At 41.9% G+C, this 25,082-nt stretch overlaps 1 protein-coding gene across 3 annotated transcripts; it reads right to left on the bottom strand.

The window, feature by feature from the left end:
- CASS4 (Cas scaffolding protein family member 4) lies at window positions 1-24,273 on the bottom strand. 3 transcript variants are annotated; one of them, XM_010569608.1, is made up of 7 exons: window positions 23,145-24,273; window positions 10,024-10,452; window positions 6,725-6,829; window positions 5,522-5,671; window positions 2,359-3,693; window positions 1,474-1,533; window positions 1-745 (listed from the first exon to the last, which is right to left on the bottom strand). In XM_010569608.1, exons 1-7 carry the CDS (start codon window positions 23,187-23,189, stop codon window positions 332-334), a joined length of 2,538 nt encoding a protein of 845 aa, XP_010567910.1. In that variant the 5' UTR covers window positions 23,190-24,273; the 3' UTR covers window positions 1-331. The 3 variants fall into 3 exon arrangements, with proteins under 3 accessions (XP_010567910.1, XP_010567909.1, XP_010567911.1); XM_010569607.1 differs by having other exon boundaries at window positions 5,513-5,671; XM_010569609.1 differs by lacking the exon at window positions 23,145-24,273 and adding an exon at window positions 19,442-19,493 and having other exon boundaries at window positions 5,513-5,671.
- Window positions 24,274-25,082: the final 809 nt, after the last annotated feature.

The following is a 25,082-nucleotide window of genomic DNA, read 5'->3' on the forward strand; positions in this document are numbered from 1 at the left end:
GAAATTAAAAAATAAGAAATCAGCCAGATAATAAAGTAATTTGGCTCTAATACACAGCAAACATTCCTGCTCAGCCACTAAGATGATGACATTTCCAGGCAGGATCTGAACAACGGAGAGGTACAGATTTAATTCTACAGATCCTCTTCTGCATATGCTGTTGTGTGGATCTTCACCTGCTAAAAGTGCACCAGCACCCAGGGAACTGCCCGGCATGAGTTCTTAGAGGTGACTGAAAGTTGGCGTCTCTGAGCTGCTTTTGCACCCCTTGGCTGCCACATGCCAAAGGAGCAACAACAATGGAGAATTTGTAAAAACAGCAAAGTGTCTTTCATTCCATCATTGCTCTAAACTGCTGTGTGTACTTAGACAGCTCCTCGGTTTGATCCTGAAGTTCCCTCACAGCATCTTCATTTGGATATTGTATTGCAGCATTTTTGGTGGCGAGAGCCAGATTCTTCAAGAGGCTGCAAAACCGGCTGCTGCTGTGGAGAACATCGCTCCGAGCATCTTTTTCTTGAGTTTCCTGGCAGAGAGAATCCACTAACTTTTGTCCCACCATAATGATCAATTTGCTGTGGGATATAAAGACTTCAGGTGGCTGGTTGTTGCTCAGACTATTAGTAAATACACCAATTGCCTTGTGAAGTGCATTGAAACACAGCTTACAGTGTTCTGGGAGAGTGATTTTCTTTGCAGAGTCCTGCTTGCTTTGATTTACAGTCTTTTTTGCAGATGGCAAAACCTGGAAAAAGGTTAAAAAAAAAAAATAGACTCAGGTTGGTGGCACACTGATTGTTTCTTTATTTGCTCTACCCTATATTCTTCACGTTTCTTCACTTACAGGAAGTTTTGTGAGTTAATAGTCTCCAACTTGCCCCAGCCCAGGCGTCTTTTACAATCATTTCTCCTTCCATAAAGTACTGGACTTCAGAGTGGTATTTTCTCCCAATTGCCTTTTTTCCCTAAACAAATTCCACTGAATGTGATTTTAATAATGGGTAACACACAAAGTGCTGTAGCTAAACACCATCCTTTATACAGTCTGGACTTCAAGCTTTCAGACAGTACAAAACATTCAGACTCGATCTGTAATGGTGCTGACTTCATGAGGGTTATGAATGATTAAAACCGTACAATTAACAAGAGAGTCAATCCTTTTACCAGTGCATGACAAGATATTTTGAAGTACTAACTCTCCCAGCCTTATCCCAAATGATACACAAAGGCAAGTAAATAAATAGTATGACTTTAAACTAGAGTGGTTTTTTACATTTGAGGAAAATAGATGTTTTGCATGGGCTTTCAGCAGTAATTCTAAGAACTAGTTCTGGTAAAACAAACTATGACAAAACAAACAGATCTCTATACATAGACATGTGTGTCCAAATGCAAATTATTCTGAATTTTAGCAAGCATGGAAACCAGGAACTAGAAGTCCTCATAAGTAAGAGTTTTCAAAATCAGAAATACCTTTGGTTTTGAATCCGTACTTTTCTTTGCTACTTCTTTACCTGAAATGATTTTCTGCGCCTGTTACAAATCAAAATGAAAGCAAAGTTGAAATGGTTTACATAAAATATTTAAATATAAATGTGTTTTTCCTCTTATTTCAGGGGTAAACAACTCCTTGCTATGCAGCCTTCATGTTACTACGGACAGCAATAGTACATTTATTAGAAGCAACTGTAGTTTTTTTCCTACTAAAAATTTAGTGTGTGATCCTGCAAGATCTAAGACTGAAACCAACATCAACAAAACATAACATTTCTTAAATTCTAAGGACAAGCCAGCATTTCTTTATGAAAACAAGAGAGTTATATTCTTAGTAGACATTTCAGTAAGTCTAAGGAGAATGATTCTAACAAACAGCCAAAATTATTCTAACAAATTTTATAATTCACAGTAAGAGTTTAATTTGTGAAATCAAAATTTTGTATGAAAGCATGCTTCCCAATATATCTCAAGTTAGAAAGTTAACATTTCTTGTATAGTTGTATCAGAGTCAAACAAACAAAATGTACTGGCAAGAAGAGAACTACTAGTCAGAAGAAACAAGTTGCTAACCCCCAGCTAAAAGCAGTTTCTCAAATTAATTTAAACAGGCAAGCTAAAATTTTTTTCTCAGTGCTGGCTGCCTGGGTAAATTCTCAAATGCCAGTTCTCTTTATTACTTAAAATTGCTGATAAGTCTACATGTGCCATCTAGGACTAACAAAATCCTGAATTCACGTGAAGTCTGGAAAACAGGAAGTAGTGCAAACTGAATTTGGCACTAGTGCAAAGATAAAATAGTGCTATTAGCTTAATATCCGCAAATGATCAAGAACATAGATGGTAAAATCCAGTTATACTAACCTGTAACTGAACATAATCACAGTCCTCAGTAGCATCTTCTTTTGGTTTCTCAGGAGAGACCTGACTTTGGTTGGGTTTATCAGGAGTATTTCTTTGCAGCGAATCTATTTCTACTCTTCTTGGCACTGTGATTTGTTTTGCCATTTTGTATTCTGTGTTCACTTTTGATTGCTTCGTTTCTTGTTCCTTCTCATTCTTTCTGAAGAGGAGCTTTCCATTAGCAATGATGATGGATACGAACCTCTTGATATCATCTGGAATCGTGCGGGCTACCATAACAAAGCGATCAAGATCATCTGGGTTGTTCTGAGGTTTCCTGAGGACCAAAGCCTCTAGTGACCAGTTGCAGTTGTTTAGAGCTTCTCTTGTTTCTGTCAAAATTTTGAATGAGTTCATAAGAATTTCCAGCTGTTTTTTAATTCTGGTCTGAAGGTTGTTATCAGTGAGGTAAGAGGCATTTACCTTCACAAGTTGAGCAAAGGCCAAGAATTCGCCCAGTGATACTTTTATGTGATCGATTGCCCTATGGATTTCTTCAATGCTTTTCTCTAGGTGTTCTTGTAATCTCCATTTACTACTCACAAAGATCATTAAACTTGCAACCGAGCTGGATACACTGTGCTGCAGTCTAGTCACTGTCTCTATAGCTACTTCAAGGTCCAGTTTAATTTCTTTGGCAGGCTCTTCTGATGTTGACATAGAAAAAGACTCAGCAGAAGAGTTTGAGGATGTAGAGAATGTACTGCTTCTGCTATCCACACTAGAAACAGATAATCTGTCTTGTTCTAATTTGACATCTCTTGAGAGCTGTGGAGGACCACTGTATGCTTGGTCTCCAGAACTATCACTGTGTTTTTCCGTCTCTTTCTTGGACTGCACAGCAGTGGGCAAACCTTTTGGAATATCATAAACATTCTCTTCAGAGATCTGATTCTCAGCCTTTGGAGCCAGGAGACTTGGGGGTACATCACAGTTACCGTTTTGTGGCAAAAGAAGCACATCCCGTGAGGATGGAACATCATAAAGATGGATATCTGGAAATGTTAATTTCCGTTGTGTTGGTGGAATATCATATAATTGTGGATTTACAACTTTGGCTTCAGTACTTGTTGTTAGCGCCTTGTACCTAGCTGGTGGTATATCGTACAGCACGTGGTTCTCTAATGAATGGCCAGAAGGGTTTTGTTTTAATCCTGTTTTTTCAGGTGATACTGGAATATCATAAATCCATTCTGACTTTCGAGGATTTGGCAAGGTATTGTAATGGCCCCAGCACTTTTTCTGAGATTCATTTTCTGAAACATCAGATTCTCTTTTGGGAGGGACGTCATATAACTGCAACAGAGCACACAGGATTCATAAACCATGTTTTTAAACAAAAAAAGAGAAACAAAACTGAATTCTCAGAGCATGTAAATGCATGCAACTCCAGTAATGTCAATGGAACTGCATTGCAAAAAGGCTAGCCCATAAATTTGAATTTTCTTTCTGAAATGCACAAGCTGCACATATGAAGGTTAAAATATTTTGAGCACAGGTGATTAAATTGTACAGCAGTGTTCTCAGTCAGTGAAATTCTGTAGGCTGTTCCCTGGCTCCTTTGGGGTGGGAAACTCAGTTTTCTGGAATGGCTACAAGTGAAATGCCAGTTTATTAGTAGGCAATGTTAAATACTCAGTTGTACAGAATGAAGGAGGTAAGACTTCAGTAGCCTCTGCATAAGAAAACACTTGATTTTTCTGGTATCCCCACCCCCATTCATATGCATACCATGACAAAAAAATAAATCACCAACAGACACCGCTGACTACTCTCAAATAACTGCAATGAGTTTAAATTTTTACTTGATACAGGTTTGCTAAGATAGCTACAGATCTTGCCCAATGCCTTAAAAATACATGTGTGTACAGCTGAAGCCTAAGCTGGAAAATGCAAATGCAGGAGCACTTCTTGCATAAGAAAATCCAGACTAATACTAATAGGCACTTTGGGAGAGATTGTACTTGGATGCTTTACAAGCATAAAGCACAAGCATGAGGGAGTGCAAGGAACTATAGGAGTGTGCAGCAGCAAGAAACAACTGAAGGTACTGTTATGTAATAAAAATTTTAAAAACAACTGGCCAGGTCAGACTTCCCTGGTTGCAGAAAATGTGCGTGAGAAGGGGAGCCCAGACAAGGGTGTTTCAGACCAAAGCCAGAATTTTCCAAATTGCCCACGAACAAAGAATTCTAAGAAAATTTGATTTTGGAAACAACGATAAACTGTGTCTCTGCAAGGAAATCTGCTCCCAGGCTGTTGCAGCTTGTCAGTACAACTGCTAACAGCCATGAAGATCTCAGGAATGCCAGCTTCAATGAGCGACTGCTCATATGCCAGCACCCCAGTTCTGGGTAGCGCCAGTCCTACTGTCACTGCTGAACAGGCTTTGTGCAAGACTGGTTTCTCCAGTCGTGGGGCAGCTGTGAACCTACAGCACTTCTCTTTAAATCCACAAAAACAGGAAGCCTCAGATTTCCTGTGCTGGGATGGTCTGCCCCAAGATCCTGCACCTCAGCCCTAGGCATGTGTGCTAAGGAGCATGTCAAAATTCTCTTGGATCCTAAAACCGTTCAGGAAACCTGAAATATTTGGCACTCAACGAATTAAGAGTTTCCATCAAGGCATTTTCTTTGTTGTGATATTTGAGATCAGCCCTTTCTTCAAGGATGGTACTTGTCAAACAGTGGGGAAGAGATGGGAAGCCTGACCACCCCCCTGGCCCCTAAAGCCAGGAGTGCTCCACTCCCAAAAAAGGCACAGGGAAGTGCTGCATGGAACGGGGACAGTTAGTTTCTATCTGCTTAAATATTACAAACAGACATTCAAGAATGTAGGGTATTGAGTCTGCTTTTCATGCTGTCATAAAAAGAAGTTAAGGCAAGAGATCCTGTTGCCTGCAGTCTAAAAAGCTAATACAAACCCAGTGGTAGTCATAGTCCTGGCAGGTACCCTGACTATCCAGGAGCGGGGTAGTACTTGTCTCTTTAATATGAAGGACAAAGTACTGCACCGAAGATGCGCTGGTCTCGTCCCCGTGATCACCTTGAGGGAGGTTCAGCACACATGCCCAACCTCATAATAATGAGAGATTATTCTCTTGTGTCCAAAAAACCTTACTTACATTGCCCACTAGTGAGTCTTTCTGGATAACAGCTCCTGCCTTTTCTGGGCTGGATGGGATGTTGTAAAGCTGCTTCTGCTCTTCCTGGAAACACTCGGTGGATCTGACCAGCACAGAGCCCTTTCGTGTGGTGGGCGGAGTGGCACTCCTCTGGTCAAAAGGAAAAAAACCAGGTTGACTTTAATCCTTTTTAGAGCCCACTGAAGACTTCGGTGGTATCAAAGGCTTTTGGGTCATATACTGCGTCGCTCCTAGTTTGGGCGGCGTGGGTCAAACTCAACCTGACAGAGAGCTGCTGGAGCGCCTTCCCGCAGGGCTGCACGTGAGGGCAGTGGGCACTTGGTGGTGCGAGGCAGCCGCCCCCTACCCACCTGGCTTTGGGTCTGAGCAGGGATCACCCCACTTACACAAAGTGGGCGACACAAAGAAGTTTGTGGATAACTTGATAATAAATGAATTAGAGTGGGCTCAACCCCGTGCTGCTAGGTGCTGCCAGGGAGCGTAAGGTGCTCAGGGAGGCTCTGTGGACGTGCTCCAGTCCCACACACACCTACGCGTGGTAGGTGACGGGATGGGGCTGGGGCCTGGCATCTGTCCCACCCTGGTGACCTGCACAGGCTGCAGTGAGATGTAGAGGAAATGTGGTGACATTCACGCTCCCCAGGAAAGGATGGTATCAAGAGCAAGATCGTGTAACAGGACACTTCAGCCGTAGATGCAATCAAGTGTTGCCCTTACCCTGAATGGGTCATGGTTACATGATCTAATCCCTTGCATTTTGTTGCCCAGTAGGTGGGTGGGGTAGGTGACATTTAGTTTCTTTTTGAACATGCACTAGTGACTCTTCTAGAAACATCTTGAAATCTTCCTGATCAAATGACACACAGACAAAGCAAATTTTCCAATGGATAAACCAAGGCAGAGTGGCTGACACTTGATACTGAGAATTCATCTTTTCTCTGGAACTCATTAATAGTAAAACTGAAAACATTTATTAGAAACGTACCAAATTTAAGACACATTTCTCTGAATGTCTAACAAATTCAAAAGAAAACTGCTTTAGGTCTTGAACTTCCCTAAAAATATATGGTTTTCTGCCAAATTTTACAATAAGCAAACAGGGAAAACCTAGAATTTACCTTAAAATCTATTCTGAGGTCCTACAGGGTCCCAACTGCATGGGGGGACCATGGCAGGACTCACCTGCGTGAGTAAGGACTCCCGGCGCTGTGTGGATGGAACATCATACACCTCACTCCTGATATTTGGGACTGAAGCCCGGCATGCTCTTGGGAGAGTAAGCAGGTGCTTTTAGGGAGGAAAAAAACACAATAATGAGAAAGCTGCAGTGAGCAGTAAACTCAGGACATCTTTGAAAACTCAGTTGAATAGGCCACTGTTAAAGTAATCACTCTTAAGTAATTAAAAACCTTTCAGCTTTTCATTGATGGTGATAGACAGGAACTGACCTTACAAGCAGGCATGGTATTTTTTCCCCATAATTCTCCTTTGATAGCATTTCTGCTTTATTTCAGATAAGATCAGAAATGGCACATATAAATCAACCTGCCTTACCAACCGAGGGAAGGAAAGGATTTGCAGAAAATCCAGCTTCAGTTATCACTTAAATCTTTATACTGTCCAAAAGCAGAACCACTAAAAAAAGAAAGGGGGGAATTTCTACTTCTCCAGTCTCACAGAGCCATTAGGTCAAGCCTTATTTTTGGGGAGTAAGAGCAGCAAGAAGGTACAGGCTGAGATGCATTATTCAGTAGTTATAAAAGACTGACTCATTTGGTAAGGGTAAACATAGTTACCTTGATGTCCTGTCCAGTTCCATAAACAGAGAAGACTTGATATGGGAATTACATTATTTAGGTCAGTTGCAGACTAGTTCTCCTGTTTGCTTTAAACATCATTTTAACAGCTATGACCAGATCTGTGGGACAATTAATTAAGATGCCAAAGTATGAATGTTGGGAAAGGACTTTTTTTAACAACAACCCCCAAAACATGGAGTTTTGCTCAGTTAGCATGGGTTTAGCCGGGCTCTCCACAGCTGGTTTATAAATGGAGTATTGTAAACTACTGACCCACAGAAACACCACCACGTTACAATAAATTATTTAAAATTGGAGGTAGCATTCTCCATCAGGTAAGTGATCGTTGTAGTGACTAAATTTAGGGGAAATATGGTAGAGGAACAAGACTCCAGCTTTACAACTGCTTGCTTCATCTTTGCAAAAGCTCTTAGCTCTCATCTGAAGAAAGGGAACGAGGAATGAACACAAATCCCCTTAGTGCTCTGCGATATGAGCCCGTCTTGCTTGCAAACAGAGGCAGAAAAGAAGAGACTTTCCTGAGTAGAAAGGGTAAAAGATAAGTGGTATCAAGAAAGCCATCCTTAGCCCAGGTCTGTTTTCAGATGGACAAATCTTACTCAGCATACAGCAAAACCAAAACTCGCCGAATATCACTTCTTACTATTTTTTAAAGTACTTTCAGTCACAGTAAAGCAAGGAGGTGCCCTGTGTATTAAGCAGAAGTGACAAGGCTTTTCTAACAGGGTGAAAGCACACAGATTTTGAGGGATTTAGTTTTGGTTTATTGCTTTCAATCAGCTCCCTCAAAGACTTAGAGTGGCTTAACCCAGCTGCTCAGAGGACAGCTGAGTATGCCAGGAACTTTGCCAGTTGTCCCATAGGATCTACGCAGGGCATTCTGGAGCGCTACAGTTTGTTCTGCACTCACCCAGGCTGTTCACCCCTGAGCCTCTGCATGCATCTGTGTATGGCTTGTGACCACCGCGGTACAGTTGGTGTAGTAACAGCTGTGATGTTGTGCAGGAAGCAGTGCAGGCAAATCTGAACTTCTAAATAATAAAAACAGGCTAGGACTTTTTTTTTCTTTTATTTCCTCTCTTAAACAAGCTTAGATATATAAACTCACAAAATGACAGAGAGACCGGAATAGCCAAGAAGCTCTTCTGTTGGGCCATTCATTCAGATAAAGAATAATAGATGACATTCTCAGCCTGATTTGCTGGCACAACACAGAAAATTTCTATCAATCTCGCATTCAATTTGCAAATGCCTTCTTTAGGGTTAGGAATGTGGAGACAACAGATCACAGCAAGTGCAAAACGGTCTTTCGTAGCTATTACTCAGTTTGAGCTTGCAGTTATGGTAACTGTACACAAAGGCTGAATGTGCAGCTGCAGTGCTGAAAATTAGGTTTCAGTCACCAGAGATGCACCAACTTGTCCATTTTCCAGCACCCATTTGCCACACAGAAGGAACCAGCACTTTGGTTTCCGTAACTGTCCTTTTGGCACAATGGGATGAAAGCTGACCGAGTCCCATAAATCAAATGATCATTAAATCTGCCTAAAAGGCTATACAGTTCAGGGCTGAATTTCTTTCCTTTTCTGTTTTAAATTAACATTTCTAACATGAATTTCATAAATGGAACAAAGAGCCACCCAGGGCTGAATAGCTCATGAGACTGAACAAAAACTTGCACTTCAGCTCCCTCCCCACCCGCTCTATTTACCTTTCATTATAAAAGATTCCCCATTCATTTTATACTGCAGAAAGCACAAGTTTTTGATGTTAAGACATTTGATGCAACATCTAGTCAAATTACGAGTTCCACGTACATGTTTCATTTGAATGCCAAACACAAAGAGCAGGGAGAAAGAAGACGCCAGGCCAGGCAGCTGTAATGAAACCCTGGAAAACCTGGTTTGCAATTCTCCTCCTTAACTGGAGGGACTGGCGGCTGCTCTCATCCCCTACACCCTGGTCACTGTTTCAGCAGCAGCAAAAACAGGCTGGGAGAGAAATTGGTTCAGACCACACAACCAAACCCTGTGCCCTCCAGCATGTCTAAAGTAGGTGCTGCTGGTTTGTGCAAGTGTAGTGACAACCTCGAGTAGCAGAAGAGAAAGGTAGCAGCACTCTGAGCTTGCTGAGACACTGGAAATAGTAGAAACTAGACCAAAGGCAGCAATCACACAGCAAAGGGTGATTCGTTTGTTTGTTTGTTTTTTAATTACAAACTATGTTCCCGTGCAGATGGATGCAAAGACCCCAGATATGCCGAGGACTCTGGATGGATGCATGCTCTAGACCATCAGAGGAGCAAGTTCTGTGTCTTGTTATTTTAACTTTGGGGTAGGTTTGTAAACCATTTCTAGATTCTTCCAAACAAATGGTATATTCTTTTACTTCCTGCCCTATTTTACAGCTGCTTTAAACTGTCAAAAAAAGTGAGGGACTACAGAATATAGAGACTCTCATCTGTCGCCCAGAGCAGCATTTCTCACATAATGCTATAAATTGTAGTAGAATTGATGGCAGTTTCCTAAACACCATTTATTAGAATGGCTTTGCTGCAAATTCCACTGAAGTGCTCAGGCCAATAGCCTTTCTTATTTTCCCACTCCCAATGACTGTTTTAATAACAACGTTAGTTACTGTTATGGCTGTTCATATTCTTACCTGGTTTGTTGAGCTTTGGGTCCTTTCACTGAGCAGCTGTGCAGCCAAGGCTGGTACCCGATACATTCCTTGGGCAGGTAGGGTAGAAACCTTAGCTGGAGATTTAACCCACCCCTCCATCTTCTCATAGGTAGACGATGACACAGTAGGCTTGGGGACGGAGGGAACCTGGTAGATGTTTTGTTGGCCTGCTGGTGACTCCGCAGAGTTGCTCCGGGTGGAAGGAGGCAGCAGGACAGCCTGAGAGGCGGCAAGGAGCTGGAGGCGATTAGCAGGGGCCAGGCCCTGCCTGCCATGGAGGGAGCATTTCCACCAGCCCTCGCTGCCAATGACGTTTTGGTCCAGAACTGTCAGGATGTCTCCTTTGCGGAAGGCCAGCTCATCGGAGCACTCTGACTTGTTGTCATATAGCGCCTTCGCCAAGGTATTCTGGAGAGAGGAAAAACACCGGCATTGCACAGTTACACTAACAAGTGTTAATTAGTTTCCGGTTTGGTGTTTATCTCCACCTTAATTTCAATTTAATTCAAGTCCACCCCTTTTCATATTAAACAACATTTCTCAGAGCATTGGTTTCAGAGTGTTAAATGTTTGCAGCCTGTGTCTGCTATGTTCGGTACAGTAAAGAAATAGGTAATAATAATACTGCAATGTATTTCCTCATCACCTTTTCCCCTGATGCTCTTGAAGAGCACTGCTAACATCCACTACTTAGACTTATTACATATGAACATCCCTATATGAAAAATAGGTGGTTTTCCCCATTGGCATTCTGCGAATTGTCTGAAGCTGCAGAGAAAATGCATCAACCATCCAAAAATAAAACTCATGCTTTCCTGCCTGCTACCCAATTTATCCAAGGACTTCAACTGCATATGAAGAAGGCTAATTATTGCTTACCTGGAGGGAAAAAAAAACAACAACAAAACCAAACCCCAACCTTGCTGATTTTCCTTTAAACTTTTTATTTTCTCGGAGCCTTATGAAGACAGACTTCTCAGTAATGTCAACACTAAGGGGGTTAATAAGTGCCAAGTGGTAACACCGGTGGCAGAAATACTGCTGAAGAGCAGCAGTGGGTTGCAGTGCTTGTGAAGACCAGACTCCAGCTACCTGTGTCCATGTCCACCCCAGTGTGGAGAGTTGGATCCTACTGATTCAGAGCATCCCAGGCTAAGATTTATGGGACACATAAGCTCAGGGAAAAATGTAATTGTGCACACAGTGACACCAAGCAAATAGCTCTGCTGTCTGCTAAGTCTTCACAGAAGGTCAGTGCATTCGTGAGCTTATCTTCAGGTAAGCACACCTGAAACAGCATCTGTGTTACTCTCCATCACACAGATGTCACCTGTATCTGAATACTGTCGTCTCCAGTATATCTTGCAGCATCTTCTTAGAGTGCTCTTACTGTAGTTTTTTTTAGACCGGAAACCAAGGAGGAATAGAGTAAGCAACTTTCCCGAGTTCACAGGAAATCTGTGAGATAGCAAAAATTCATATTTCCCAGCTTCTTCACCACAGCGCAGCCCTACCTGTCTCAGCTGAAGCCTACAAATTTCTGGCAATCATGAGTGTGTAGGTCACCACATTTTTTTTTTTTAGTGTATTTATTTAGGGCATTTGCTTACTCATTACAAGATGACAGTTAAAAGAATGGAAAGTAGTAGCAGCAGGTAGCTTTATTCACTCGAGGCTTTTGTGCAAAGGGTAGAGCGAGCTGTGGACATAGTGTTTTTCAGTAGAAGATACTATTTGGTTTGAGCTTTAAAATGACACTGACTGCTTCCCAGTCAGTGGGACACTGGCTGTGTTTCAGCATTAGTTTCTTATCAGAAAGTGCAAGTAATGTCCAAAGAGATAGTACCCAAATAGGAAACGTGATGCCTTTTATTTTTGTCCAGAGCATTTGCTGAAAAGCAACAGCTGGCTTGAAGTTGCAGCAGAAGAAAACCAATTTGTCAGCTCAGCTGATGAAAATGGCCTGTTGTTAGCAGCACACATTTCTTCATCAGGGTGGCCATGAACAATGGCCTTTTTATAATACGTGGGCTTGTCCATCAGCAGCTGCCAGAGATGGACAACAGTCCCATTTACCTTATGTCCTAGCCTGGTTAAGACAGTCTTCTTGCCTTGAACATTGGAGTCCACTTTCTATTTGGACAATGCCAAATGCGCTGAACCACCTGTGTTGAAGTCAGTCCTCCAGGAATCCCACCACAGAGTGCAGCCTGGGGTGGGCTTGGGCTTCATGCATTATTGCAATTGTTAAGAAAAAAAAAAAGAAAGAAGAAACCAGGCAACTTTTCTTATTATTCATCAGCAACACTTAACATTTGACCCCTTGTTGTTGGATGCTGTACAGACACACTGAAAGACAGACCCTCTTCTTCAGCCTGAAGAGGATGGGCAGAGGGACACTCTTCCCCTTTTGCAAACAGGCAACTGAAATGTGAAGAGCCTTATCCAGGCACATGCAGGAAATTGGTGGCAGAGCCAGGAAGCCTGAACTCAGGAACTGAGCCCCTGCCCAGTGCATTAGACAACAAGACTGTCCTTCCTAGTTGCACCAACACAAATAAGAGGAAACGTTGGTTCGCAGTATGGTTTTAAAAGGCACCTAAATGTTGACATTTCCCAGCGTAAGTCTTTCTTGTGGAAATACCATGCTAAACACATTGTTGGGCCTAATTCTAAATCTATTTTCAAATCTCATTTGTTTTAGAGTAAATATGATGATTTTCACTAGGTCAGGATTTGGCCCATAGACATCAGTGAGAATTTCTGCAAATAGTAACTGTAGACTACAACCTAAGTTATGCAGAGCGAGGAGATAATCCTCCCGCTCAGCAACATTTAAACATGACTGCGGCATGTATTGGCAGGATAAATTATTCCAACTATTCTCTCATCTCTTTTCCTAAACATTGCTAGGTCTGCTTTGCTGCAAAACGAGTGAACCATGAGAACAGCCAGGTCAGTGAAAGCTACAGGGAGGTCTATGCTCCATTCAACAGCCAAGCCATTCCACAGAAAGGCTGTCAAAACTCAGCTGACCAACACTTCATTTGGCAAAGTCAGATGAGTATATTCAGGGGCACCCCCCACTAAATAAAAAGTTAAATTTTAAGCTTACACCACAAAAGTCACAAACCTTTTCAACAGAGGGGTCTCCACGCTTGAAGCATAGCACACATTCCTTTGGTTTTGCCAATAAAGCTGTGCAAACATCCAAGGGCAAGTAGCCCACAGCGAGATACCAATTCAAAGCTGAACACAGTGGTTCAAATTGTGAAAGGTGGTCTCCAATTTGTAGAGCTCAAATTAGGGCATGTGGCCTCACCCCTGTGGTCAACACAAATACCCAGGCACCTTTGAAATCATCTCAATTGCAAGCCAAGCAGGGGATTAAAAAAAAAATAATAAAAATCATAGAACACTTTGGGAAACCTGACCTAGCTAGAACAACAAATCTGTTCATAGATCACCTAATATGCCATCCTTAGGGATGGAACTGAAAAATTTAAGACCTTAAATAGAGAAGTCCTGGAGACGGGCCCCAACCTCCAAGACTATAGAACATGAATGAACTGGAAGATTATCAGACCTCTGCAGGTCAGTGGAGCTCTCAAACAGGAGGGGGGAGTGGGAAAAAGAAAAAAAAGACAGAAAAGCAAAGTTTCTTCTATCTGAGGCAGCGCTAAATTAAATTTCAAGTTTCAGGGCACACGGTCAGTACTATGGAGTTGGAGAGCAAATCTTTTCCATCCACTCTCAGTTTCAGTATTGCATAAGTGCACAGCAGTGTAATTCAATTTTTCATTATTTTCTGTCAGGAGTACCAGCCCATCACTGGCATAACAGGCTAGCCACTGGTACAGATGCAATTCCAGGTGACAGTGAAAGGCATTAGTGATCTAACTGGCTTGCAGCCCTTGGTGATATTTTTCAGTGCATTTTAAAAAGGGTAGAGAAACTTAGGAAGGTATTTCAATGAAGAATTCTTATCCTTTTGACTTGGAACTAGTCTCTGAAGGAATTTATAAGAGGTAGAAACAAGTGTAACAGAGTATATTAGTATTTGTAACTAGCAAACTACAGGAAGGTAGGTCCTAGGCAAAACTCTTTCAAAAGACAGCCTCTTGTTGCAGTGCGATATGAGGATGAAAAAAGAAAAAAAAAATCTAAACCACTAAGACAAAAAAAAACCCAACCACCAACATCTTCCCTGAACAGACTCTTCTGTGTAATTTCAGCACCCACAGCCTGGCAGAAAGTTGCAGCAGTACATTGAAAAACCAATACGAGCAGCACCACACCACTGAAGTAACTAATTTCTGCTGAATTCTAATCTCCACAAAAACACAGAAGAAGGAACATTTTCACAAGGTGTAAAAACAACATGTTTGATATGTCTGCCTTTCTATTTTGTTCTGTGTTCTCCTTTGCTCCTCTATTTATTTACAGGTCTAGTAAGTCCCCTTTATTTCTTGTTTCCTTTCCAAGGATTCTGGTTGCTCACCCAGCTTCTCAGGACCCGACTGCACCAGGTGTGGAAGAGACTGTGAGGCATTTCTTTTATGCAGTGTTATCTCCAAAGGAATGTAGGCAATACTGTTCATATAAGCTCCATTAGTTTTTAGGAGTCCCAGCTGTGGATTCAACAAATATTAGCCCAGAATGCTGAAGCAAATGTTGAAGATCAGTCTAATACTGGTAAAACAAACTATTAAACTCACAGCAACGCCTAGTATCACAGGTGCTGATGTGTTTAGCTATTTTATAGGATATACATACAAGCAAGCATTGAACTAGCTAGCTTTGGTACTGGAAAGTGCTGTAGTTCTGACAGCAAAGAGCTTGCTATAGGTTAGCTGATTTTCTAGTAGATTTTGAAGAGGTACTGAATCCATGGCACTAGAAAAAACCTGCTGGAGCCACTGAGCTGGGTCAGTTATGAAAGCTAGATTGGTTATATCCATGTTCCACTGAAATTAAACTCCTAGCAATAGTCCCATGAGGAGAGTATGGCCACGCTGAGTAGACCAAAGCACTGCAAGGTTGGGTAAGGAACCACCACTCTCCCATCTGTGCCCTGTCCCTTACCAGCATCCAGCCCACAGCCAGCTCCGCGTCCTACAGGCTCCATCTGCTCACGTTAAGAAATGCCAGATCTCTCATTTTTTGAGACACTTTTAAGAGAACTCATCCCAGCCAACTGATTTTGCTCCTACTGTTAGTGTGACCACAATTGTATAGACAAAAGTTACAGGAGGTTTATGGCAGGTGAGCGCTTGATCCAACATCACAGATAGACTTGGTAGACCGTAGCCATCTCCAGTTATGTGGCTCTGGCTCATCTAATGTGGGGCTATTTGTCAGAAATGGGGCCCTATCTACACTTTCAGCTGTCTAGGACATATGTGAAGAATCACTGTGGCAGCCCCTTTCTATCATGTAAGCAGAAGCATCTCTGACCTGCCATTAACTATAAACACTACTGCATTCCCAGGATCGCAGAGACCTTACAGGATGCTTAGCTAGGAGGAGGCTGTGCTTTGGGGCCAATGGGATCTGCATTTTTTCATTACCAGAGGAGCGGAAACTGGCTGTCTAACACTATCATCCACAAAATGCCATCTAGGGCCAGCTGTGTATAGTTCTTTGTTATTTTAGGCGATCTCGTTAATGTGTCCTTACAATAACCAACATGTAATAAGTACTAACACAACACAGATGAGATCAAAGTGTTTTTCCTTCTTGGACATTTGCTGCTTCTTCCCCATCAGCAGCCCTGAAAAAAAAATCTCCTAAGGCAAAGAACATCTTAAAAGCCAGTTCATCGTCCCATGAGAAAGCACCTCAGCAGACAGTGCTGTTGCTCTCCCCTCACTGAGAGATTTTAACAAGACGATGACAGAGCACAGACCTAGAAAACAGAGGTTGCATCCTCTGCAACCTCTTCCTGAGACATTGTTCTCCCCTACACAGAGTCCATGACCTTGTTAGAGCGATGCAAATTACTCACATATATTGAGCCAACCATACTGAATGGATGTACAGTACAAGACCTCTGGTAACACAGGTTCAGTTAACTTAGGTGTGAAGAAAAGTTCTTGTGTAGCAGGAAGTGTCTCCTTTTACTGGAGTGTAGATCAGATGTCAAGATGGTAACTCTCCCTACAAATTGGACTTTACATCTTTGTGTATCCTCGTCCAGCAATGCTCCCACTATAAAACCTAACAGCCCTTGGGAGTCTTCAGAATGAAGGCTGTTAACTCATGTTTATTAATGAAGAGAGGGAAGATTTTAAGCAAGAGTCGGTAAAGCTGATAATTGTACAAAATTATACATTTCTTATTATAAAAGTCTATAACCTCAAAATGGGAGTACTTAGATAGGCTGGTATCTGTGCTTGATATACACGATAAATATCTGTGCTAAGGTAAAAGACCCCCACTATTACTAAAAATCTCCTGATCCCTCTCCTATCCCAGTCCCTATCCTCAGCCTACAGTACTATGCAACGGAAAAAAACCCCACCCTCATAAAATATATGAGAATGTTTCTAGAAAAATCCTTCACAATTATCAAATGATAAATTGAGCATCTTCCCTGCAAGTGTCCCCAAATCATTTCTCTACTCCTCCCCCTTCCCACTCAGTTTGTATTTGGAAACTCCAGCTCACTACTATATACTATTTCACATGATATGTAGGTACTGTAATACTTCACAGCATTTCAAAGTAAAAAAAATAATTCATCTATTGTCTTAAACTTGCTTCTTAAAAAAACTTACTAAAATAATCTAAAAAAAAGGTAGTTTTAATCACAGGAGTTTCTTTTGTGGATGAAGACATATTTTTAGCTGCATTTTGCACATAAAAAAAATTGTAAGCACTTTTACTGCAGGAAAATGGGACTTAAAATAGTTGAGGAGAAGGAAAAGATGCAGCTAAAGGCAGCGGGTTGTGTTTGCTAAACAGTTACGTGCATGCATCAATGACACCCTCTGACATGTTTACAGAACTGTTTCCAGTTAATCTCTCCACCTCGGAACAAAGCTGAAGAAATAAACATTCTCCATTGCCCTGTTAGCTGGGAACACGCTTCCCAGAGGAGTCTCTTTTAAATAGTAGACCAAGTTGAGTCAATTTAAGTTTTGCCCAATTCAGTTAATTGTAGGCAGAGTTCACATGGGCAACATACACAGAAGAAAGAAGAATTTACCTGAAATGCTCAGATCTTTCATCTACATACATGTGCCTCCCTTCTAGGTGCGGGGTTTGCACGTCCCACTTGATGTGCGATGTTTTCTCTGACTTGCAGAAGATCCTTCTACTGTATTTTTTGTTTTGTTAGCATAGTTTGGAAAATAAGTGTTCTGGTTATACAGAAGTTTCAGATCTTTTTATACAAGTTTCAACAAGGTATGGATATCAGGACTTGCTATTATTGCCTATTCAAAGGGTTAATTGATTTTTTTTGAGGGTGGAACCAGGTGCTAATCATCAGGTTTTAACTTCTGAATGGTCAAATCGATTTTTGATAAAATAAAGACCAACCAGTTTTTATACTTCAGGCAGAATCACATCGATGGAAGTTGTGCAGCTTCACATTAGTCAGTGATGTAGGGGTGGGAATTACAAGCTGGTTCTGTTAATTCTCTCCAAACTCTCTTTTCTCCATAAATGCAGTTAATCAAATTCTAGCTGTGTTAAAACCAACAGAAACCCCCACTGTTTTCAGTGTGATCAGGATTTCATTCCCATTCACAGCATTTTCGCACGTGTGGTCTCATGCCCAAGTTAACAGAAAAATAAACTGATATTTAAAAACTGAATATGTATGTATTTCTGGGTTTTGGTTCCTCCTACCATCCAAAGATGTTTTCCCATATGCACCAAATTAATTTACTTTTTTCACTTTTCTAAACCTTTTAGTATCTTAATCGTATTTCATTATAATGTTTATTTCCAAACATGGGTTTAATGACAAGTACAATTTTCTCCTTCTGCCTCCTAAGCGATAGATGCTTCACAGAGACTCATCAGAGCCGGGTGCTTGCTCTCTTTCCTCTGCCTGCCCAGGGAACAGGCAAAAAATTCCTAGGAGAGGTTGCCAGGAGCAAATTACAAATTTTTCATTTCCAGGGGCTGCTACATAGTCTTCCTCCTGGGTGCACAAGCGTGACGGGATGCTCTCCCTGCATCCCATCTGACCTGTGCCAGAGTTTCTGCTGATTCCCTGGATGTGGCAGAAGTGACAGCAACCGAAAAGGCAGAGGCTCAGGGTGTTCTCCGATTCATAATGAATCGGCAGCAACACCACAACTCCCAAAGGCTGCTGCTTCCTCCAGCTCTCTCATTGCAGTTATCTGCCCCAAAACATTAATTCTTTTTTTAAGACCACCCTTTTGGACAAAGTTGCGTTTATCCGAAATGTGAGTATTTTTCTGGGGAAAAAAAGTGGATGATTTTTCACCTGCCCTAATCACCAGCCTGCATCACTGCTCCCATGCGACAGCTGTACATCGCCTGTCCCCCATCATTACCACAGGGCACATGGTGACCAGGCAGACCCTGCCCAGAGTCACAGCTGCCAGAAATCAGCTGTAATGTCAGGCTGAATGATTCAGTTAGTTTCACAGCCAAAACGAAATCCTGCTTAGCACAAAGCAAGCTAATGCTAAGTGTCTGCATGCGCACTGTGCTGGAAGTCTGGGCAAAACATCAACATATGACTATAAAACGGATTCGATCCAGCCACTTATTCCCCTGTCCTCCCAGAGCAGAGCAGTATTTCCTAAAAATGAACACTGCCACCACTCCTTTCCTCTTTTGAGCTTCGGTTCTTTCTGCAAAAAGCCCTGCAGGACGTGGTCAATTGTTATCCTAGAGTGCAGGCTTTCCCAGGCTCACATAACTCGCAATTACTCAACATTTTCTTCATCAAAGAGTGACTCAAGTTGTTAAAACATTTCCATTACTAATTTTCTAGTAATCAGTGCAAAACCCATAATCTTTTCCGAGATAATGTATGGCTCAAGGGTTAATCATTTAGCTCATTATTTCCAAGAAAATATGTAAAGCAATGGGTATCCTAATGGCCAGGCAGGGTTATTCATGGTAACTTTTTTAATAAGGCATACTATTGCCTCATATGGATGGTACAAAACCTTACCCTTCTTAACCATACTGTTGTTCTTGATAACACATTTTTTTCAGCTTAACTTGGATTGTATTTTAAAAATTAAGACCGTGTGCTCTGTTAATAATGTGCAAATGAGATCAACAGCACGCTTTGAAAAGGGATTCTGCCAGATACAGATTTTACACTACATACGCTTCCACTACAAATGAAATAAGTGGAGCCATTAAATTAACTGCAACAGAAATAAAATAATCTAGTACTTACATTGACCTTCATTTTGTTGTCTCCTATTTCCCTGTTACTCCATCACCTAAGGAGGAGGATGAGATCTCACCCAGCCCAGTGGATCAGGCAGAGCACTGGAGGGTCTGGCTGGAAGCCTGAAGAGCAAACGCCCAGCCTCCTTACCCCTCCTGCTGTATTCAGGGGGAGCCCCAAAGGGGAACAGCTATTGGGAACGAAGGGAGCTAATTACGTAGCAAAATTATCTCCACGGTGCAATTGGCCTGCAGCTGCTGATGCTAATGAGGGCCTGGAGCAGGACACACAGATGTCCCTCCGGCAGACACCCCTGGGGAAATGCCTTTTCTGCTTTGCAACTGCATCTTAGGAAAACACAGGGCAGCGGGGCTGAGCCAGAAAGCAAGGGTTGGATTTTGAAGCGGTTTTGCACCTTTTGCAGCGTCATTTTCTACTCCTGATTTTTTTTTTTTCGTACTTAAAAAGTGGTTTGATACTCTTTGAAATTTTCATGTTCAGGTCTCTAGAAAACTGATCTCCTTTGTAGTTACAGAAATCCCTGCAAAATAATCTCACTCTTCTGAGCTAGAAAACCTGAGGAGGAAAGCTAAACATTAACTGCAGCTGAAGGGTTTTGTGTCTTTGATTATTTTTAAAAATTCTTTAATATTATTTAACAACAGTGTTATTTAGCATTATTCATAGTTGCTATTTGCTCAGCACCAGCTCTGCCCAGGTTACACTTATGCAAACGCGCAGGTTTTACAGCTTTGTACTTGTGAGCATCTTGGGGTTTGCAAACTTCTACTGGTTTTGCCTTTGTACATGCTGCCTTTTCTCTGGCAAAAGCCTTTTCCTTCCTCTTTCCACAGTAGCTTCAAGATGAAATTAGACACTCGCTCCCAAACCCACAATCACGGAACTAGAAAAGCAATGCGTCTTGAATAGAAATGCTGAATTGAAAATGCTTTCTCAACAAAATCTACATCTTTGGGCTGGGACTCAGAGCAGACAAGCAGCTAATGCAGTTGTACAAATGAGAAAGAATTCCTGGCACAAAGCAGTTCATTTGAATGCCTGCAGGGTTTTTCTTTTTTCTCTTCTCTTCTCTTCTCTTCTCTTCTCTTCTCTTCTCTTCTCTTCTCTTCTCTTCTCTTCTCTTCTCTTCTCTTCTCTTCTCTTTTCTCTCTTCTCTTCAACCAGCAGTTTTACTAGTTTCAACACTCCACGCAGAAGATAGAGAACAGCCGTTCACTTACTACCCTGGAATTTTTCAGGTGCTACCAGCATTTGAAATGATCCAGAAATACAAGTAACAAAGCCACAACTTGTGGCCATGAAGCTACTTTCAAATACAATTAAATGTTCTCTTGAATTAATCCCAGACAGGATCCCTGCCATGCCGGGGCAGGGACACCCTCCACAGACCCTGGGTGAACCACGCTGGGGCAAGGACCCCCCCAAGGGGCTGTGGCCGTGGGTGTCCCACGCCGGGGCAAGGACAGAGGCACAGAAAAGTGGGGGAAAAGGGGCAATAATCACAGAGGAACAGCAGCGGCAGCCAGAGAGCTTTTCCCCCAGCCCCAACCTCCTGTGCTGCCGTCACCTCCTTGAAGGAACTGGGGCGGACTAAGTGTACCCCCCACAAAAATAAGACAACTTGAGAATAGGAAGGGGGAGGAAAGTTGTTTACTTAAGTGCTTGCTTAATTGTTCATGGTTTATTTTTTTGCAATCACCCGAACTAGTGATTAAAAGTTTGTGTTAACTGGCAATAAATTACTTGAGGTGAAAATTCCCTGGGTCAAGACCATTTTGTGCATGACAGAACTAAAGTTTTACCTCTTAAGATTTCCCAAGGAAAGCTGGGCATCGAGTCCACTTCCACCCAACCGTATCCCTGAGAATAGCCCCACAGTTACTGTCTGAGGCCCAGGAAAATGGAGACTTCATCGTTCTCTCCAGTATTTCTGCTTGGCTGTTCAAGTAACTCCTTGCTCAATATATTAGCTCTGGCAAATGCTATTTTGAAACCCACTGTTTGCTCCCAGAGTGTTTGAGAAGGAGACTGGGCGGTGACAGCAGGCACCCTGGAGCCACAGGGCTGTAGGTGCAGGCATCCCCAGGTGCAGAGGAGCTCACAGAAACAAATCTCGAGTCGTTCTCCACGCACTTGTTTGTGGACAAGATGGGAATATGTGAACTGGGCATTTTGGAAGGAGAGACAAACTTCAGATCAGCTTAATGGGTGTTTAAAAAACGCTCCTATTTTTTCTTTGGCAACAGCACAGAAAATGTTATCAAACAGTACGAGAACTATTTCCCAAGCGCAGCCTGTCATGGTAACTGTGTTTTAGATTGCACCAAGACGTGCAATGTTTCCTGCGCAGACTATGCTGCAGGTGTATATGCAACAAGAAAGAAGTGACATCATCTCTTTGGCTGCACTCCTATACTGAATTCATTTTCAGAAATGGTTTTCCTTGTGAAGGTAGAATAATTGTGGCACAGTGATAATTGCAAAGCGTTACCTGTCACAGTAAAGCTACTGATGGTTGGCACATGGTGCTTCAAGAAGTCCAGATGATGGTAGAAAAACCACGTCCTTGGTATTTTTGTATTAAGTATAACGTTCAAATACTGTAATAAACAGTACTGCCAGGGTAGTAGGAACCTTATAAACAGTTCATAAATTATATAGCAGAAATAAATTTGACCTTCAGTTGTTACTCAGCTGAATTTGACTGGGCATGCTATGGATGTGTCTAAAGATCTCACAGCAGAACGGGAAATCAACTTGCTACCACTACATTTATTTAGCTATTGGCAATCCATTTAAGAAAACTGAAAATATCATACCTAGAAATAGAAACTCTCTTCTCTATATAGAAATTGAAAATGTCCTGCATCAATTTCTGATGACTTAATGTGAAAAATAGTCATCTTTCCATGCCTCAATAGAAAATTTTGAGTGCAAAAGGGTGACTCATCGAGCTAATACTAAGGTTTTTTCCCCCACTATATCTTGTATCAGATTTCCAGGACGCAGTTTATTTACAGTAAACACTGAGATCATTACCCTGGATGAAAATAATAATTCCCTTACACTGCTTATTACACTTGCAGACAGTAGGACAATCAAGGCACTGACTTTGAATCAAGACTTCAGCATTCTCTAACTCTTACAGCTACAGCAGGTTATTTTCTCTATGTATATATATAAAATTACACTAGATACAATATGAATAAAAAAAAAAAGTGTAAAAAACCTTATAGATTAGTTCCAGTCTTTCAAAAGAAACAAATATAGTCCTTCAGAATTTCTTTTGTTTTGTGTGTAATGTAGGGAAATTATCTATCATGCAACAGGTCACCTGGACTATCACTGAAAGTCTCAGACAATATAACCATGTCTCTAATGTTACTACAGGATAGCAGTAAGACAGGTGGAACCTCGAAGTTACATATTTTTTATTTGTTATTTGGGAATTCTGCCTTATTCAGAGTCCTCCCCAAGACAACATTTCTTCCAGTTAATAGTTTTGTCGCAACAAAAAGCGCAGGGAGACATTAGGTACATAAGCATCATAAGACGACTTCCATCCACCTCAAGAATACCAAACATTTCCAACATCACCAAGCATCAGGCTGAATTCAACCATCAAACCCTACTCTAGGACCCTTTTTTCTTAATTGTTTATATGCTGTTCTCAAAAAAACAGACATACCTTTGCAGATCTGTTGACTCTTATGTTTTTATCCATTGTTGTCATTCACCAGCAGCGTCACTTTGAGCAATACAGGTAGTTACGGCACGATGAAGAGACTTCAGCTTTGCTCTACCCCTAAAAGCATTTAGGATTTTGTAGAAAAGATTCTCAGGAACGATAATTTCTGTGACAACAGATAAAATTAGAAAGAACAGAGTGCAAAACAGAAAAACCCTGTTAGCGTATGAAAGTGAGAAAAAAAGTCTGTCTGCAAGTGGAATTTTCCTTGATCTCTCTGTCACCAACTTGTCGCAATTAACCGCAGTCAGAAGTCTCACCCTTCTGTTTTGCTACGTGTTCCTGTATTTCCTCTTTTAGAAATGTAATGAATACAAGAATACTACGTACCACAAGGGGCTGCACAAGGCTTGATAGAAATAAGACTGCCACAATCATATCAGTTCGGGATTTTGAAGCCAACATTTTTCACACCTTTCAAAGTTGTCTCAACTTTTAAGGCACCAATACAATTTTTGGTTATAAAGGGGCTTTGCAAAAACCTTATGTATTACCATCCACACCTGGGGGTGGATGCTGTGTGAAAGACTCCTCCTGGCTGCACCAAGGCTTAAACGTGTACGCAAGGAAATGCGTGGGCTTCGGCTCCTGTCCTGCAATATCCTACCTAATGAGTAGAGCAGTTGTGCTGCAGCATGTTTGAAGGGTCCCTTACAGCCACACAGAGAATTTCCTAACCTGAACTTCAAAACTACTTTTCCTTTATTGCACTTCAGTGTTTCCTGGGATTCAGTCTCACAGGGCAGCTCTGGTGGAAAGACAGCCTGTGTGTCCAGGAAATATTTATCCCAGACCAGTACACCCTCTGAAGGAGAAAGTTTGAAATCTGTTCCAATGGGTGGCAAACAAGCCTCATTCCAGAAATGGCCTTTTAGGAAAGACTTTCCCTAGCACCAATTACTGCCAACTCAGCGTGCCAAGGAACGCTGAAGGCCAGAAGATACGAACCCATAACTGTGCTTTGCTTTCACGTCGGCATGGCTTGTTGGCCTAATGCGTTAGCTCTGGCATCGCCTTGCCACATTTCCATGTTGGCTTCTTCCGAGGAGAGGCGGGAGCAGGTTACATGCCAGACCTTTAGGTGATGGAGACTTTCTTGAGGAGGTGATAAATCCTGAGTATGACAGTGCTTCTCTGAGTGGAGCAGCTCACTGGGATGTAGCTACCAAGAAGTACAGACTGCAAAACTTGTGAAGGGCAAGCGGCTGCACTGGAATTTTAATTGATTGAATACAGCTTCTAGGTGTGAAGTTTCTCTGACTGTAGTAGTAAGCATGATCACATGGAGAAAGTTTAGTTTAGATTCTTCCAGACCTGCACAGTGAAAAGACGTATTCCCCTTCAATCAAATGCAAATCTAACAGGATGACTATGTGTGCGCACAACATCGTTCCTCAAGATGCAGCTACGGCTCCTCTCTGCTGTACTTCCTCGCGTGCTTGCTCTGAATGCTCTATAGCAGCCTTGCCCCCTCTCATTCTCATCCCCCATCAACCACCTTCACCTACCAGAGTACCACTGGGATGGTGTAGTACTGAACTATTTCACTCTGGGGTTGCGTCATCTACCTAAATAGCATGAGTTAAGTTTCTTCCAGCCCTTATTTTTTGAACAGAAAAACTCCAAACTTCTGGCCTCAAGCAACATGAAAAGAAAGAAAGGTCCCAATGTCAGGATGTTTTTGTGTTATCAGAATAAAACTCTATTTCTACACTGCAAGTTAAGACCACAGAATTAAGGAAGCTTGAGGTGAAGGCTAGCATGCTGCAAACTTATCAACCACAGCAGCGGTTTAATACATAAACACCAAAATAGCGTTTTAGAAATAGAAGAGTCCAAACACCAGTAGCAAATGTGTTACTTATGGACAGCTTCTTT

The sequence above is a fragment of the Haliaeetus leucocephalus genome, unplaced genomic scaffold (assembly GCF_000737465.1).
Source record: "Haliaeetus leucocephalus isolate CR32 unplaced genomic scaffold, Haliaeetus_leucocephalus-4.0 Scaffold273, whole genome shotgun sequence".
Taxonomy (NCBI): domain Eukaryota; kingdom Metazoa; phylum Chordata; class Aves; order Accipitriformes; family Accipitridae; genus Haliaeetus; species Haliaeetus leucocephalus.